Source organism: Balaenoptera physalus (genome assembly GCF_965194825.1).
Source record: "Balaenoptera physalus genome assembly, chromosome: 11".
Classification (NCBI taxonomy): domain Eukaryota; kingdom Metazoa; phylum Chordata; class Mammalia; order Artiodactyla; family Balaenopteridae; genus Balaenoptera; species Balaenoptera physalus.
Genome location: NC_138896.1, coordinates 105,617,005 through 105,635,700, shown reverse-complemented (window position 1 = coordinate 105,635,700; position 18,696 = coordinate 105,617,005). Strand labels below are relative to the sequence as shown.

General features: G+C 48.0%; 2 protein-coding genes across 3 annotated transcripts in view; one reads left to right on the top strand and one right to left on the bottom strand.

Annotated features, from left to right (window-relative positions):
* The window catches only part of SYN2 (synapsin II), a 170,635-nt gene that overhangs the window by 24,489 nt on the left and 127,450 nt on the right, over positions 1-18,696 (bottom strand). Inside the window, exons 5-7 of the mRNA XM_082415737.1 lie at positions 14,320-14,409; positions 4,052-4,114; positions 3,503-3,645 (exon numbers count right to left, since the gene is read on the bottom strand). Of these exons, the coding sequence (XP_082271863.1) occupies positions 3,503-3,645; positions 4,052-4,114; positions 14,320-14,409 (296 nt within the window). The remainder of the gene's footprint in view (positions 1-3,502; positions 3,646-4,051; positions 4,115-14,319; positions 14,410-18,696) is intronic.
* TIMP4 (TIMP metallopeptidase inhibitor 4) lies at positions 6,037-16,883 on the top strand. 2 transcript variants are annotated; one of them, XM_082415798.1, is made up of 5 exons: positions 6,037-6,398; positions 7,587-7,684; positions 8,097-8,211; positions 11,135-11,259; positions 11,942-16,883. In XM_082415798.1, exons 1-5 carry the CDS (start codon positions 6,260-6,262, stop codon positions 12,038-12,040), a joined length of 576 nt encoding a protein of 191 aa, XP_082271924.1. In that variant the 5' UTR covers positions 6,037-6,259; the 3' UTR covers positions 12,041-16,883. The 2 variants fall into 2 exon arrangements, with proteins under 2 accessions (XP_082271924.1, XP_082271923.1); XM_082415797.1 differs by having other exon boundaries at positions 6,159-6,398; positions 11,923-16,883.

Below are 18,696 nucleotides of genomic sequence, written 5' to 3'. Positions count from 1 at the left end.
GGGGGAGAAGGGAAGAATCGCAAACCTTATCTTGACTACTGCCAAGTCAATTCCTTCTTCTGAGAGCAAGAGAATGGCCAAAAGTTTGGGAAAGAGGAGCTGAGAGGGCCTAAACATTCCCTCAAATAACTGACGGTCCCTTGCAAATAAAAAAGTAAGTAAATGGTCATCATCAAAAAATCTACCAACAATAAATGCTGGAGAGGGTGTGGAGAAAGGGGGACCCTCTTGCACTGTTGGTGGGAATGTAAATTGATACAGCCACTATGGAGAACAGTATGGAGGTTCTTTAAAAAACTAAAAATAGAACTACCAGACGACCCAGCAATCCCACTCCTGGGCATATACCCTGAGAAAACCATCATTCAAAGAGTCATGTACCACAATGTTCATGGCAGCACTACTTACAATAGCCAGGTCATGAAAGCAACCTAAATGTCCATCGACAGATGAATGGATAAAGAAGGTGTGGCACATATACATAATGGAATATTACTCAGTCATAAAAAGAAACAAAATTGAGTTATTTGTAGTTAGGTGGATGGACCTAGAGTCTGTCATACAGAGTGAAGTAAGTCAGAAAGAGAAAAACAAATACTGTATGCTAACATATATATGGAATCTAAAAAAAAAAAAAGGTTCTGAAGAACCTAGGGGCAGGACAGGAATAAAGATGCAGACATAAAGAAGGACTTGAGGACACGGGGAGGGGGAAGGGTAAGCTGGGACGAAGTGAGAGAGTGGCATGGACTTATATATACTACCAAATGTAAAATAGATAGCTAGTGGGAAGCAGCCGCATAGCACAGGGAGATCAGCTCAGTGCTTTGTGACCACCAAGAGAGGTGGGATAGGGAGGTGGGGGAGGGAGACGCAAGAGGGAAGAGATATGGGGATATATGTATATGTATAGCTGATTCACTTTGTTATAGAGCAGAAACTAGCACACCATTGTAAAGCAATTATACTTCAATAAAGATGTTAAAAAAAAAAGGTCAGTAAATGTTTTCTAAAGCTGCTCCAGTCACCCACCCCTCATCAATGGTTGGGGATTCTTTTTTTTTAAATGTTGATTCTGGCCATTTAAATTTATTTATTTATTTATTTACTTTAAAAATATTTATTTATTTATTTGGCTGCGTCAGGTCTTAGTGTGTCAGGCATGAGGGATCTTTGTTGCAGCATGCGGCATCTTTCTTTGCAGCACGTGGGCTTCTCTCCTGCTGTGGCGTGTGGGCTCAGTAGTTGTGGCACGTGGGCTTAGTTGCCCCGCGGCATGTGGGATCTTAGTTCCCTGACGAGGGATCAAACCCGTGTTCCCCGCTGCATTGGAAGGCAGATTCTTAACCACTGGACCACCAGGGAAGTCCCCTATTTTTTTTGGCTGCGCCTTGCGGCATGCAGGATCTTAATTCCCTCACCAAGGATAGAGCCTGTGCCCCGTGCAGTGGAAGCACGGAGTCTTAACCACTGGACTGCCAGGGAAGTCCCTGACTCTCTTATCTTATGCTTCATTTAAATTGTTTTCAGAAACCCCAACCTTTAAAAATGTGGTGTCTCTTTTTAAGGATGAAGACATTCTTGCTCCACTGTCATAACTGTTTTGAGTTTATTTAGGGGATTTTAAAATTAAAGGATAGGATACCTGCTTTCCTAGGTGCTGAAGTCATCAATTCTTCTGCTTCTTTTAGCTAGTTTTTATAATGGTCTTTTAAATTATCCTGTCTTACATTGTGCATAATTTTAAAGCAACCCTAAATTCCTTTCTGAAGCAGAAAGGCTTTAAATAAAAAATTATAACTGTATGCTAACGCATATATATGGAATCTAAAAAAAAAAAAATGGTACTGATGAACCTAGTTGCAGGGCAGGAATAAAGAGGTAGACATAGAGAATGGACTTGAGGACATGGGGTGGGAGGGCGAAGCAAGACATATACCCTACCGAATGTAAAATAGTTGGCTGGTGGGAAGCAGCAGCATAGCACAGGGAGATCAGCTCAGTGCTTTGCGATGACCTAGAGGGGTGGGATAGGGAGGGTGGGAGGGAGGCTCAAGAGGAGGAGGATATGGGGAAGAGTATGCATATGACTGATTCGCTTTGTTGTGCAACAGAAACTAACACAGTATTGTGAAGCAATTATACTCCAATAAAGATTTACTAAAAAAAAAATTATAAACTTAAAAAAGTAGGAATCGGGTGAATAAAGGTAAAAAAGATTCTGTGCTTCAGTTCTTCACAAGGGCTCTTCCCTGCATACTTACTGGGGGCCTACTACACGCCTGCTACTGTACAAGGAAGCAGGGCCACAGAGATGACTCCAGTTCCGCCCAGAGAGCTCAGAGGAGCGTGGTACAAATACCCAACGTGTGAAAAGCGCTCAACTAGAAGTGTGCGAAGGGTTACAAGAAAGGAGTGCAGGGAAGGAACTCCTAACTAACTCCAGGGGTGGGGAGTATACACACTAAAAGGAAAGATGAGGGAAGAAAAATGAAAATAGATGGTGATGGAGGGAAGCTGCTCAACCCTGATGTCTGCTCAAGTCCTGAGTGGCACAGATCAAATTCATATATTGTAATGTTCTCTCTTTGTAAAGAAGAACACTACCTTAACATTTTTTACAGTGTGAAGTTAATATTTCCAAAATTGGACTTGTAAGCCATTTTTATTCTTATGTATTTTATGGAAGATCAGGTAGTCTTGAAATCTTTTCTTTTTCTAAATTGTATTGGAGGAAACCTTTACCTTTCCATTCTGGCAAATGGACACAGTTACATGGAGGAATCATCTATTCTCATAACCACTAGGCTTTTAATGTTCTGTAGTGTTTGCAGGGCTATATCGCTACGTCAGGAGTTTTTAACTTTTTCTGTGCTCTGGCCGCCTAGTGAAGCCTATGGATTCCTTTCAATGTGTAAAATATATAAGACGTGTGAATGTAAAATAAACTACAGAGAACAACAAAGGAACTCAATTATTTAAAAGAATTTACCAGAAGAGTTATCAAAAATAATAAACAAATCTCAGATTAGTAAAAAATATGTTTCTTCGTAAATAACAAATGTATTCACAGGTGTGAATGCAGTGGCAAGTCTAACTACCATGATTCTTAAATAGTGATAAAAGTAACTGGTATTTAGAGAGATCTGTCACAAGTGTATGTGAAACAAAAACCTCTGTGATGACCATTAGTGACAAATCACACATGCTGCTGCTGATACTCCAGTCTGCTCATAACTGAGGAGAACGTCAGATTCCACTTAGAGGCTAAAATGAAAATAAATACTCATTTTATTTCTCATCTTAGTTCAGGAACCCCTTCTCTGCCTTGAAAGGAAGCCAGGCTAAGACTCCCTTGACTTGAATGGCACCCTTTCTCTGTTCTCTGCCTTGTGGGCCAGAGGAGGCTAAACTGAGAGGTGGCTACTACCTGGAGGCCGAGAGTCTCCCCAGAGCTGAGGAGACAGCGAAGAGCATCTTTGGGGACCCCACCCCCACTCACATGTAAGCCTTGTAGTTGTTGCCTATCTTCTGGACCCGGATGTCATACTTGGCGTCAATGAAAGGCTCTGCTGTGGCGTAGGTCTGGGTGAGGGCCACCACGCTAGCAATGTCCTGGAAATCGTAGTGGTTTTCCACTTTGACCTAATGTTGGAGGAAGGCAGAGAGGGAGAAAGGGACACATACACACACACACACACACACACTGAGAGTCACAAGAGCCCTGAGCCCCCAAACCCATCAAGATGTTTCCATCCAGATGCAGACCTGAGTGCCACATCTCCCTAGGAAGTCCCTACTCTTGAGCTTCCCTTCCCAGGGCTCAGGAGCCACATTTGCTGCAAAGAACACAGGGACCAGTCAGGTGGCCTGCACTCTGCTTGCTGCAAGAGGACCGTTTGGGTAACACTCATGGCTTCAGAGGGGCCAAATGGTCTTCTCCTTGTAAAGAAGTCATCAGCAACAGAGGCAGAAGAATAGTCCACAACCAGGCTCTCTGAAAAGTGCCCTTTTTGTCCTCAACCCCAGAGCACAGCAGCCCCAGCCTTACCTTGCCCATGCCCGAGTGAGCATGGCCGATCTTTACCACCACAGGGAACGTGGGCAGAGTCAGCTGAAAGCAGAGGAGAAAGGAATGAATTGGTCAGAGTGTACGTGTGGAATCTTACAAATATTTTTCCTGGGAACACCCTTGGAAGGGGTCTTTAAAGAACTAGTGCAACCTACTTGCCTCACAAATTAAAAAACTGAGGCCCATAGGGTGACAGTGACTTGCTTAAGGTCACAGCATATTAGTAGCAGAGCTATAAGGACCCTGCTCTCCGACTTGGTACTCTCTACATCTTTAAAACTTATTGCTTCATCCTTCATGTGTCCAGCTTTCCTGTACTGAACCTGGCTTTTCTCCCCTCTTTCACACTCTCTTCCTTGCTCACCAACACCCCAAACTCACCACCAAACACACCTTAGTATGCGAAGGCCCATTTCTGCCCAGCTTGGGGTTTGGAAGAGAGCTGACATAAGAATTCAACATGTTTATCACTCAAAAGAGATCCTTAAGAGAGTAAACATTACCTTGAGGTAGCCGTATTTTAACAGAGGAACTATGAAAACTTAAAAGAAGAAGAACTACCCTCCAAAGGCAGGATTTCAAGCTGTTACAAAATGGCGATGGAAGAAATAACATGGTGGAGGGGAAAGAGCGCTGGACCAGATGTCAGGAGACTGGCATCCCAGTCTCTCTGCAAGTCCCTTTACCTCCCTGGGCCTCAGCCTTCACGTCTGCCAAGTGAAGAGCCTGGACTGGATGCTTTTGAGATCCCGTGCAATAACACCTCAGACTCTATCTTGGTCGGGTGTTCCATGAAGAACCAACCTGGACACCAGATCTCATCCTTCTCAGTCAGGCTCAGCTCTCTTTCAGTTTCCTTCTTTTCAAACATCACCACCACATCAAGACGAAAACATGTCTTTCAAAGGAAATAATGTTGACTCTGAAGAAAAGTCAGATTCCCATGGGAATCCTGAGTGTGTGACCAGATACTGGGAGTACCTGACCTGAGGATTTCAGTGTTCCTGGCTGAGGCCAGTTGAGACTGGGGCAAAATCATGTAGTTCAATCCTACTTTACGGAGCAGGAAGTGAGGCCCAGAGAGGCAAAGGTTGCCAAGCTACCTAGTGACAGAATCAGTACCCAGCCTGCTACCTTCTGGTGGAACACTGTGTGGAAACATCCTACGACAATAATCCCATGGGTTTCTTTCTGTTTGGAGGCTCGGAGCACTATGCCCTCTGTCAAACAGTGGACAGGACTCCAGTCCCTGGCCCCAAGTGCTTTGCTTCTTTGTTTTCTAAGCTGCCCCACCCTCTATAACAAGATGTAGTCTCTCAGCTGAGTAGGGGCCTGAGACAGGAACCAGGGTGGCCTAGGGTCTGGAGAGAGCTTTGAGAACCCAGGTTTGCCCTAAGTGATGGGCTACCCCGTGCTTTGAGCCCCCAGCAAGAGCACGGTCCTCAGCCATCTGCAGAGTCTGAGCTCTGGGCACGGGAAAGCGTTTCTAAAGCACTGGCTGCTTTCTCGGACATCTCTCCCCACCCCCCAGCCGACAGAGCCAAGACACACACACACCCCAACTTTCTCTGTCCTGTTCCATTACTGTTTGCTGTTGCTTTGGAGCCTCATAAATAGGGCATTGAAAACACTTCCTGCAGCTGAAAGAAGAAGCCCTGAGTAGCTCGTCTCATTCCCAGCGTGCAGCTCAGCAAGAGATCCGTCCTTCTCTGTCACTGTCTCTTTTGCCTGTTGTAATTCCGTCTGCCTCTCTCTGACTCCGCCTGTCTCTTCCTGTTTGTGCCTCTCTACACTCTTGTCCTTTCTGCCTGAATCACAGTTGCTTGGTCTCTGTGTCCCGGTGCATTTGTCTTTGTTGCCTTGTCTTTCAGTCCTTACACCATCCCCTTTCCCAGCCCTCCCTCTACTTCCAGAAGGCTCAGGCAAGGAAATAGAAGCTAGGAGACTCTCCTGGCTTCCCTCTTCATCTTGCTGAGCCTGCCACTGAGCCCGCCGGCCAGGAGGGCCGCTGGTCCCGCAGCCGCGGATGGCCTACAGCCAAAGGAGGGCGGAGCCCATCGGGGCGGGACTGGCCCTAGGTCCACCTCATAAAGCCAGGGGCGAGGGGCGCGACGAGTTCTGGAGAAGCCCTGGAGGGGCTGCTTGGTCCGACAGTCCCCAGAGGCTGAGTCAGGGCGCTGCCGTGACATGCCGTGGAGCCCCCGGACCGCGCCGAGCTGGGCGCTGCTGCTGCGGTTGCTGGCGCTGCTTCGGCCGCCGGGGCTGGGCGAGGCGTGCAGCTGCGCCCCCGCGCACCCCCAGCAGCACGTCTGCCACTCGGCGCTAGGTGAGTCCGGGGGAGCCCTCGAGGTCCAAGGCAGGGGGTGGCTGTGTGGGGTCGAGGCGGGGCCCAGCGGCAGACCTGGAGTCTGGAGGGAAGGGGAGGGGCTCCAATCCCGCACCAGTTGCCTCCTGCTGGGGCCCCGTGGGTCGGGCAGGGCCGGCGCCACAGCCACCTTGCAAGCGCTGCGACCCGCAGACTTGCGAGGGAACAGACTGCGTAAAGGGCCTCCGCAGCGACCCCCTCTCCCCTGCCTACTGCAGTTACGGGGTGGGGGGGCTGTCACTGAACAACAAGTCTCCGGAACTCTCCGTGGATTATTCTGATCTACTGGATGGGGGGAGGGAAAGCCAGGGGCCAGGGACTTGCGCTTTCATTATAAACATCCTTGGGTGTCCAAGCTTATAACTGAGGTTGTCACCACGCCCTGACCTCAACACACACCTTTTGCCCTCTCTCTCCCTCTGCCTGGAATGCCCTTCCTTGAAACCCTTAAATTCCTGGCAAACTCCTATTCATCCTTCAAGATCTTACTCAGGTGTCTCCTCTTCTCTGAAGGCTTCCTGACTCCTTGGTGCTACCACGGCACCTCTGTGCTCCTACCATGCTGTGCTGTTGGTCTTTCTAAGGGCGTTCTCCACCACACCAAGAGTTCTGCAGGATGCGGACCCTGTCTTAATCATGTCTGTGGGTCTAGTATCCAGCGTTAGGCCAGGCACAGAGGAGGAACTCATAAACAGGTTTTGATTAATACCCAAGTGGCAAGAGATGAACTACCTCTGTGCAGGGTCAGGACATTTATTAATTCACTAAACATTTACCAATATCAACTCGGTCAGTCTCTCTCTGAGGCCTTGGGCTACAGCAGTAGATGACCACACACCAACTGCCCTCAAGTGGCTCCTCCTTCCTCCTCTAGCTGCCGCACACCTCCACCCCACTGCACCCTGGGCTGTGGAGAACCAGACTCCCCAAACCAGCAGGTAAAGTGCAGGACCCAACAGGCCCGAGGGTTTGGGAACTTCCAGTAACTGCAGAGGAGATTCCCTCACATGCAGCATTCTCCCCATAACCCACCAAGACCTAAACCCAGAATTCCCCTGCAAAATTCTCCAGGGGCGCCACGTCATCCAGATCCCAGATGGACTGCTCCCACGTGTTGCTGCAAGTTCCCTCTTTTCTCTTCCTATGCAGCGATCCGGGCCAAAATCTCCAGTGAGAAGGTAGTTCCTGCCAGTGCAAACCCTGCTGACACTCAAAAAATGATCCGGTATGAAATCAAACAGATAAAGGTACATGGGGACAGGCCAGGGCATTTACCCCCTTGGGCTGTTAGAAGGAGTGGGGTCTGTGATCTGGGAGGGGTGGCGCTGGTAGGTGAGGCGGCCTGGCTCAGCGGTGTTGGGGTACAGATGCTCAAGTGCAGGGGATGACATGTAGGCAACAGGCCCACAGGAGCCAAGGGACAGTGCAGGACAGGCCCTCAGCGCTTGTACATAGGGCTGCTAGAGGCACCTCCCTTCTCACTGGAATCAACCAAGGTTTAGATTGTTTTAGAGAGGAAAGACCCAGTTGGGCCATCTGTGTGCAACAAATGCTGAACTAGACTTTCGCTTAATTTTTTTAGATTAAGAAAAAGTTTTCCCTGTTAAGATATAAAGTACACTCACTGACCCAGTACTGCTCTTTTGTAAATGCTTTCAGATGTTCAAAGGGTTTGAGAAAGTCAACAATATTCAGTATATCTATACACCTTTTGATTCCTCCCTCTGTGGGGTGAAACTAGAAGCTAACAGCCAGAAGCAGTATCTCCTGACTGGTAAGTTAAAGACCAGCAAGCGGCCCTAAGAGTCTCTGCCCTGGACTTGCCTGGTGGCGCAGTGGTTAAGAATCCGCCTGCCAGTGCAGGGGACACGGGTTCGAGCCCTGGTCCGGGAAGATCCCACGTGCTGCGGAGCAACTAAGCCCGTGCGCCACAACTACTGAGCCCGTATGCTGCAACTACTGAAGCCTGTGTGCTGAGAGCCTGTGCTCCGCAATGAGAAGCCCGTGCACCGCAACGAAGAGTAGCCCCCACTCGCTGCAAATAGAGAAAGCCCGTGCGTAGCAACGAAGACCCAACACAGACAAAAATTAAAAGATAAATAAATAAATAAATAAATAAATTTATTAAAAAAAAAAAAAAGAGTCTCTGCCCTAAGGAAGGCAGTCAAGCAGGAGCCAGGGCTGACCCTGGGTAGTGAGCTGAGCCAGGTGGCATTTTCTTGGCATAAAACAGAGCTGTGTTACGAAGAGGCAGCCTAGGTCGGGAGGCGCCTTGGTAACGTCCCTTTCAGTGCAAGAGTCCTCGCTGCCATTGCCTTGCTAGTTCACAGGTTGCTCTCCCAGCCTAGGGCAACTGGTTCCATTTCCAAACAGCTTTAATTGGTATAAGATTTTTGGTATCTTGAGCCAAATTCTGCCATTCTGAAACTCTCCCTTATGGGTTCAGCTCTGCCCTCTATTCTACAATGACCCTTCAGAGGGCTGAGGACGATAGATACATGCACTCTAGCTCCAGGTCTACTGGCTGTGGTTCCCAGACCCCTTCCTGCCCTGGCCACCTTCAATGGGATATAGCCTGTCCCTGTCCCTCCCCAGCACAGGACCCCGAACTGGACACCACACTGCAGGGGAGGTCTTAGTTACACAGAGTAAAGGAGGATTGTGCGTTTGCAAACTCCCCCTGCAATACACACATAATAGTCACTGTAGCCTACAATTGTATTAGCTTTAGACAGTCACGACAGGTCATACTCTTGGCTCGTGGCTGACTCACATCCAAGGCCCTATTCTGGGGGTGCAGTAAAGCACAGGCCCTAACAGGAGCCTTGACTCTTAACGTGATTCTGTCTCCATGACCTTGGGCCCAGGCAGATCCCTCATACTGAACTGGCTGGGATAGAACAGTTAAAGAACCTCACAAGAATATAATCCATAAGTGAATGAATGCAACACTGAATTATTTTGCAGTTCAGGGAAAGGTATTTGTGTGGTTGTAAACAGTTAGGGAAGCTTCACTGTGTAAGAGGGATCTGAATTGGCCCTAAAGGATGAAAAATATTTAGAAAGAAGGCCAGGAAGAGAAAAACATAGCAGGTGGGGAGGACAGGAGGAGGAATTCCACTATCTGTCCATCCCCTTAGCAATGAATGACCACCTACTCACTGCCTGGCCTGGGGCAGGAGAGTGGAGACTCAGTAAGAAGTCGCAGTCCTCAAAGAGCTCACAGTTCAAACTTCTGAGGAGTCACAGGCATTGGAGACCACACTGGTAGGGGCCCCCAGCTCTGAACATGTGCGGATCGGGGCGCCTCTGGATGGGAGAGGGAGAGGCAGAGGCAGGGCATGCCCCTGAGCCCTCCAGGTCCCAGGACTAGCCAACGAGGCCACCTCCTTCCAGAGCACCTGCCCTCTGCCTGCCTAGCCCTCTCCTAGGTACGGTGGTGCATCAGGGGAAGCAGGAAATGTGCTGGCTGCCCTCACAGAGGTCAAGTCTAAACGAAGGTGGGGTTAGGTGACGAAGCACAGGCGCACTGAAAAGTCATCAGTGGCGCCTGCAGGAGAAGGCACAAGCTCTTCTGCCTAACACTGAATGCCCTCTGTGACCAGACCCTGCTGACCTCTCCAGCCTTGCCTCCTGCCACTTCAGTGACCGTTCCCAGCCCCTCGCTTCCCCTAGAGCTGAATGAAACTACTTGTGGTTGCAGTAGGTATACTGCTGAGCTACGCCCCTCTGTCCCAACATCCAGAAGTTCTTCCCCACTTGTCTGGCAGGTGAACTCCTACCCATCCCTTCAAGGCCCAACGCAAGCATCATCTGCTCTTAGACACCCTTCTTGCCCCCAGCCCTTCCACAGACAGAGATAGTTGTTCTTTCCTTTGTTCTTATACTGCATCTTGTATATAATCACACAACAGTGTCATTTTTGCCTACTTATCTGTCTTCCTTACTAGTTTTTAAGCTCCTTGGGGGCAGAGATCCTGTCATATTTATTTCTGTATTCCTGGTACCAGGTCATTAGTAGTTGCTCAGTCAGTAAATGACTGAGTGACTGAAGTTCTAAGAGAGGTGTGGGCTAGCGGGGTCAGGGATGGCTTTGCGGACGAGATAGTACTAAAAAGGGTCTTTGGAGATAGGAAAGAGTTTGATAAGTAAAGAAGGGGAAGGGGACTCACCAAGATAGGTATCACTGGGGCAGGAGACTGGCCTATGTAGATATTGGGAAGGGTTGGAAAGGGTTGAAAAGGAAGAAAGACCTACTATCTATTGAACATCTTCTGTGGGCCCACAACTGTGCTGGGAACTTCACAGACATTCTCTCATTTAATCCTGCCAATCACTTCATTATTCTCATCTTTCAGCAGAGAAGTTACGTGGCTTTCTTAAGGTCACACACTAGTAAATGATAGAAAAGAAGGGGGTTCCACCAAGATTCTGACTTAAAGCCCACATCCCTCTGTCTACACCATGCTAACGTAAAGGCCTTCACCCCACAATTCTCTCTCATACAAACATCATCTGGTAACAGCTTTGATATAAAGACAATAGAGGTATTTCTGGTTCCTTCATTGAGCCCCATGTCACCACTGCCACCAAAAGATATTGAAGAGGCTGTGATTTGGGGCTCTTCAAGAATCCGGGCTCCTGGAGCTCCATGAGCAGATTCCTTATGCTAAGCTCTCCTCCATCTCCCCTTGAAGGTCAGATCCTCAGTGATGGGAAAGTCTTCATCCATCTGTGCAACTACATCGAGCCCTGGGAGAACCTGTCCTTTTTGCAGAGAGAAAGTCTGAATCACCACTACCATCTGAACTGTGGCTGCCAAGTAAGGAATGTCCATTTCCAAGGTCTTTTGGGGGTGGGGGAAGGGTCTTGAGCCGTGCAGCCTCACCTTTCATGTATTCCTTCCTTCATGCATGCACGATCTATTCACTTGCTGTACTATACTTGAGATCTGCGATGGACCAGGCATCGTATGAAGCTGGGGATGGGAAAGCGAGATGGCCCATAGTCCCTGATCTCAGAGTACTTACATTTTAGCTGGGAAGGCAGCCATCATATTAGGCAGACTGGGATAACACACTACCATTTAAAGAGAGTCTACTCTTTTTGCCAGGACCTGTAATCGTTAATTTATTTAAAATATTTAATTTAGTCTTTAAAACAAATCTTTGAAGACTTAAGATTTCCATATTAAGGTGAAGAAATTAATGCTGTGGGAAGTGAAGTGACCTGCTTAAGGTCAGTGGTAGAGTAAGGACCTTCAGGTCTTTCTGACTCCAGAGATGCCATTAGTGAGGCAATACTATATATATATATGCAGAGCACAGGGGGAAGGAGAACTAAGGGAGAAATTTGGAGACTAGGAAAGGCTTCATAAGGGAGGGGGCGTTTGAGTTAGGCTGTAGGAGAACATGTAGGAGTCTGAAAGGCAATAATGGAAAAAGGACATCCTACTCACTTTGACGTTGTGTGGCTATGGCTCTAGATCACCACCTGCTATACGGTGCCCTGTACCATCTCGGCTCCCAACGAGTGCCTCTGGACAGACTGGCTATTGGAACGGAAGCTCTATGGGTACCAGGCCCGGCATTATGTCTGCGTGAAGCATGTTGATGGCACCTGCAGCTGGTACCAGGGACGCCTGCCCCTCAGGAAGGAGTTTGTTGATATCATCGAGCCCTAGGAGGGACCATCACATGCCTTCAAGAATCCTGAAAACCAAGTCATTTTCCTTCCCTCAGAGCTCTGGCTGTCACCACCTGCCTCATCGCTGCCAGACAATGGGAAATAACAAGTGGATGGTCTGGCCAGCATTAGGGCAGGGATGGGGCATATCGCAGCTTGTGTCCAAGACCCCAGTCCAGAAGCTGTCAAGGGCTAGGGAAAGTAGCATGACTTTTCTCTCCTGTCCTCAGCCCTTCATCCCTGCCTCCCAAACCCTTTTAGCTGAGCTGGTATTTGTTATTGATTCTGGCTTAGTTTCTTTTCCAAAGCTAGGACTATTCCTTTTTCTCCCCAGATAAATGTGCTTTCTTTTTGTCTTAACTGATCTGACAGGGGAGAGATGGTGACTATTATACATATGAGATGGTGTGGCGGCCTTGTGATGTACAAGAACAGAAGGTGGGTTGACAGTATGATAAACAGGCTGATTTGGAGAAATGAAAAGAACAACATCCTTTGGCTGTGTATCCTCTACTCCTCCTGTCTCAACTCATTCTGATCCTCTGATACACTTTCATCTGTTTGGGGGAGTGACTTGGGGGACACGGAATCATCCAGTGTGAAGCCTACAATGGCCTAACCTCCCTCCATGTGCTGTAATCCCCTCTTATCTTGCTAATTGGGCCAGAAGGCCTGGCCCAATTAGCAAGATAAGAACAGACTTGGGTATTGTCTCTCTAGGTTAACTCTACTTAATGCCCTCAACTGATGTCCAAAAGGCTTCTCCTCTGTCTCTTTTAGAAAGTCCTTCTCTACTAGATTACTAATGTTTTCATTCCTACTTCAAAACTTTTTTTTAAGCTAAAAAAAGCCTTTCTCTTATAGAGTTGAAATTCCCACTTAGCTTTTGACACCTCAGAGAGATCTTAGGGGTCCTCTCTTGAAGGCAAATATCAGGATAGAGGACGGGAGAAAAGTAACACAAGGGCCCTTGGGGCAAAAGGATGGTAGATGAGGAATACACTTTGCACGTGTTGCAGTTTTTTTCAGTGGTCAGCCTGCTAGATGCTGCAGCAGGAAAAAGCCAGCTTTGAGAGCCCCTTCAGTCTTCAGCTCAGTCCCCTCTTGGACTCCCTGAAATCGCCAAGCACAGACCCCTAGGGTTCCTCAGCCTCTACAAGGCTTCCTGACTTGTCCTAAAAGGGAAAGCCCTGATGAGGGTCTCAAGGATTTATTAAACACAAGGGCTTAAGGTTCCAGGGCCTCTCCTGGGGAACCTCTGACAAAAATGAAGGAGGCAGTTCTTTTCGAGGCCCAGGGCTGTTATTCATCTTCTGCGCGTGGCTTGCTAATAAGCTGGGCCACGCACAAAATGCCAGGACCAGGCTCCTCATTCACAGAAATGGTGCAAATGGAGATTCCTTCTGGAGGTCTCTGTCCCAGAGCACCAGACTTGGAAAGCTATGGCAGAGAGAGTCTCCACTGGTGGGTTAAGGAGGACCACCAACTGACCATGCAGGCCTGGGGCAGAGTACGTGGGGCCAGAGAAGAAGAAGGGGGTTAAGCCCCAGGTCACCACGAGGGAAAAACATTAGTAACAGCCTCTGTACCAACCACCCATCCCATTTTTCTGCTCCTTCTGCCACCCTAGGATGGCCTCAGATAAGGCACAGTGCAACCCTAGTCTTATCGAAATTTGGAGGAAGCCAAGGGAATGGAAGGGTCTGATGAATAATAACAGGAACAACACCTTACATCTGAAGAGCACTTCACACTCTTCACAGACTATTAACGTAAAGAATCTCACTTAAATTATGCAAGTCCCATATTAAATGTCCTGGCCAGGAATAATTATGCCCACTTGCCTTTCGCATTGGGAGACTGACATGCAGTGAGGGAATGCAACCATCCCTGACTTGTGGTGCGGCTGGGCTAGGACCCCAAGCAGCTGGATCTTCTGATTGTTGATCCATGGGTTTGTTGCTCGATAAAATGCCCTTGTTTCTGCTCTTTCCTATGCTGTCTCCAGGTTTTGGAGACAAAGGGCTGTCAGCTAAAACCCAGCCACCCTGGCTTCACAAAGCAGGTCTGCAGTTCAACCTCAACAGAGTCTCTGGGGTTGGGAGGCTAAGGCCCTCTTCAGAGCCCCATAGTCACCACGTGGCTAAGCTCAGAGTGCGAACAGCAGAGAGACTGAAGCCCGCACTCAGTCACCTACCATTTCTTTGTGGTTGGGGTAGTATGTCTGCTCAATGAGTGGGAACTTTTCTCCTCCCAGTGTCTTGTAGACGGCCACCAGCTGGGCAAACTGCAAAAGAGAAGCAAAGGTTTCGGTTTACCTAAACAGCTCTGGAACAGACAGACAAAATGTCAATCCAACAAATATTTGTCTGTCAATCAAACAATTATTTATTGAGTATTTGCTCACTGACGGCTTTGTGCAAAGTGCTCTGAGGATATAAAAGAGGTGTCCCATTCCTATTCTCCAGGAACGTATGCTTTAGTTGGGGAAGGGAGAGAGTGAGCTAACATTCATTCAGTGCCTACTCAATTTTAATGATATTTCATTTAATCCTCATATCAAATTGATGAACTAGGTTCTTTATCATCTTCATTTTACATATGAAGCTCAGGGAGGGTAGGAAACTTGCCTAAAGTCACAGAGCTGCAAAGAGCTTGTAAAGCTGGGATTGAAATTTGGGTCTCTAACTCTAAACACCTTCGTCTCTAGAGATGGCAAGTGATGAAGCTGCATAGCTAACGTGGGGCCCAGTCTCGGAAGTTCAAATGCCAAGCAAAGGAATGGTAGCTTTTTCCTGTAGGGAGAATGGAGTCATGGAATGCAGGAGAGACAGACCCAGTCTTCTAGGACGTACTACTCATCTACGAACTGAACTCACTGGACCTTCACCTATGAGAAGCCAGAACAGCTCCATGGGGAAGAGATGAAGTACACATACTTAAGTGTCAGGGTTTGCCTTTGGCAAACATGTAGCACCCCTTGGTGCCCCCTGCCCCCCACACTTTATAAGTGAAGAAACTGAGGCCCAGAGAGGTCACTTGCCCAAGGTCACACAGTAGTTGAGCCAGATTCATAGCCAGGCTCCTTTATTCCTAAGCCATAACTCTCCCTACTCCTTGACATAGCAGCCTTTCAGGCTCTAAAGAGATCACGCTCTTCCCACAGGAAGCTTTCCAGTTCCGCCCACTCACACACAAGCTCCCCACATCCACCCCAGTGTGCTGGCAGCAGGGGTAATCCAGCTGCTTCTCTCTAGTGCTACTGGGTTCACGCTCTAAGCCACTGATATCTGGAACTGCTAGTAGGAAAAGTTGCCAGATCAAATCTACCTTCTGTTTATTAGAGAAAGGAAAGCTAGAACATTTTTCAAAAGCTCGGGTCCTGTTTTTGATCAGGGATGTTAGCGCATGAGTCATTGCGGGGAGACGATAAAAGCCAGAACTGGGTTGTTAGACAACTACAGTCTTCTGATTCTTCTTGTTCTGCTCGAACTTGCTAGGTGTCCTTAGGCAAATGATTTCTCCTCTCCAGACCTCCTTTTCTTCATATATAAAAAGAGAGAACTGAATTTGATCAGTTCCTCAAACTTTTTACCACAAAAGAACATCTTTTTATTACATTTCCTCCCAAACTCCATGATCAAACTGTTGTTTAAGTGATCATCTGCTGTGGTCCTTTTGTGAGTAGAGATAGAATCTGTTATTCTTGAAATGCTGAAAAACATTGGAATTTCTGGGTCACTTCCCTTAGTGACACACAGTTGGTGACTCTAGATCTCTAAGGCCTCCTCCAGGGCTGCAAGTATGATCGATGGACTCTCAAGGCCCAAAGATTTTATTATTGTCAGAGACTTGAGAGAGTCTCTAGGCCAGACATCTCATTTTACAAATGAGGAGACTGAGGCTACAGAAGCAAAGGGAAGCGCAGGCTCCCACATCATGCCTGGACTTGGGGCTGCACTGGGAGCGCCCAGATCTCCTCCTGCCCAGTGCATTCTCCATTGTACCCTGCTGTCCTCGCCATTCTCTGGTTCTTCAACCTTCTCTGACTGTCAAGACCACCCCTCAGACCTTTCCTGCCTTCTCTGATTCTCTCCACCACCTCATCTGACCTTTAAGTCCTGCCTGCCCACCTTGGCCTGGCTGGACTCCTGCTCTGTGTCTGGATACCTGCCTGAGCTCCCAAGGCTCTCCAGCCTCCCCGGAGAGCTGATACCAGTCCTGCCTCACAACCTCTGTCCTGCTGCAGCCCACGTCCTGGCATGGCACCAAGGCATGTGGGGCCCTATCTTCCCAGCACGTGGGATTGTTAAACAGACACCACACCGATGCCAAGAAGGCCCACGGCAGGTTCTCAGAGTCCCAGCACAGCCGAGACTAAAATGGCAGCCAGTTCCCGGGCACTAGCTGGGTCTCTGGGAGCTCATGCTACCCTCCTCCACTTCCTGCAGTCCCTTCTGCTCAAAGTACTGGGCTTGGCATCTAACCCCTGCCTCCTTGGAAACTTAGATTCAGTCACAAGCACACAGTCACCAAGTAAACAAAAGGAATATCTGATAAGGGTTATTTCCACTATGCCTAGACAAAAGAATGGATTTGGGAGCTGGGGGTGGTATTGGCAACGAATAGGAAGATAATGTTCAATATAACCACTTATCCAGTGTATCAGGAAAGACTTCTTGGATGAAATGGGATTTCAAGATCAGTCTGAATTTAATATGTTATCCTTATCCCTCCCGGAAATAAAATGCTTTAATTCAACTCATGTGCATCTGTCTCTAAAAACACCCAGAGTGACAGGATTTTCAGATAAATTTGCAGCAATATGGGATGGTGGCATTCTTGCACTCTCTGGAATGCTACTTTCATTGGTAGGTCTACTTCTGCTTCCAAAATCCCAGTGTGCCTGCCCTGATCAATTTATGAGATAGTGGATATGCTCAGAGACACTGTGATAGAGACAAGGTAGAGCCTTTCCCAATCCAGCCGAGGCCTCTCCTCACACCAAGAGCAGCCACAATAAAGAAATTTAGAAAATACGCACCAAAGTCATCATCTCAGAGGGACCCTCCCCTCACAGTCACCAAATTTGTTCATTCCCATTAACAGACAGAGAACGATATATAAAATGCCATCAGTGTGGCAGCTGCTTAGTGAAAACGAAGGGAGAACTTGGTGTCTTGCCAGGGAGCCCCGCTTTTCTCATGCGATGCCAACGGCAATGTGCTGGATTGTGAACGGGTGAGAATGTGAACCCTCACCAGATCCCAAATCCCAGGAGGGGCAAAGCCCCAGGCACAGGCTTTCTGATCTGCCCCTCCCTGGCCTCTGGCACAGTTTTGGAATGTAAAGCAGGGAATTAGTTTCTTTCAGATCCCCAATACTAGGGGACTGTAACACCAGGCTGGCAAGCTGGTGGAAGGTACTATGATTATTCCTAGTTTACAGACAAAGAAACCAGAGCACAGAGAGGTTCAGTCAGAAGGCTGATTAGTGAGGGCGCCCAGAAAAAAGCTGATAATAGCAGAATCGCCCTGTGTGCCTATGAGGGAGCCAAATTCTAACAGGTATTGAAGGGGCGAGGGCGGAAAGGGCTAGGACATGAGTGCAGTAGGAAAGGTCATGTGACTAAGGGGAAAGCTGGTGAAGGCCTCATATGTGCTCTTCTGTGATTAGCAACTCATTCAAATCATACAATTCCTGTAGCCTGTTTCTGCACAACTTTAGGACTCCGGATCCTCAGGCCAGACAGAGGGAAAGGCTGAACAAGTGGCAACTACAGCAGCTCCCAGATCTTTCTACTCCTTGCTCATTGGTCTTTCTCTCACACTGTCAGGTCTCCCTAGCTTCCAATGGAACAGGAAAACTGAGTTCAGGTGTAAAAGTAGAGATGATGGATCCATTTAGTTAAAAAACACCCCCTCCAGCCCCCTGAGTCTGGGAGCTTGGGGTCTGGGAACTTCACAATCAGCCACCAGTGCCATGACCCTTGGCAAGCCAGTATGTGAGACCTGAAATGGTTTTTGAAAAACAAGAAGAGGAGGATGTGATTAGGGGCAGGTGTTTCCTTCCAAGAGGACCAGCCTGGAGCAGCAAAGTTATAGGAACTGGATCCCCCAGCTGTCAGAGGGGAGGCCAGAGAAGCCCAGGACCATCACAGGCCACTTTCCCTCCTAGCGTCACTCTTCTCTCTGCTCAAACGTTTCTACTGCCTCCAAGACTTCCAGACTAGCCAAGGAGGAGAACACCAGACCAGCTTCTTCCTCACATGATAACCCAATTTATGCGAGAGAGAGTGTCATCTAGAGAAATCCTTGCCCTGAAACTTTGGTAAGTTACTTAATCCTTTCTGGGTCTCATTTCTCTGTAATAAGTGATAATAATGATAATAACTTCCTTGTAAGGTTATTGTGAGGATTAAATGAAGTTAATGTAGGAAAATCTCAGATGATGGCATCACATAGTAAGTGGTTTTATACTCTTTACCTTCCTTCTTTAATTTTCACATCTCTACGTGAAGGGGGGAGAGCTGATGATCTCTAAGGGCAGTTCCAGCACATATAAGTGTCTGATT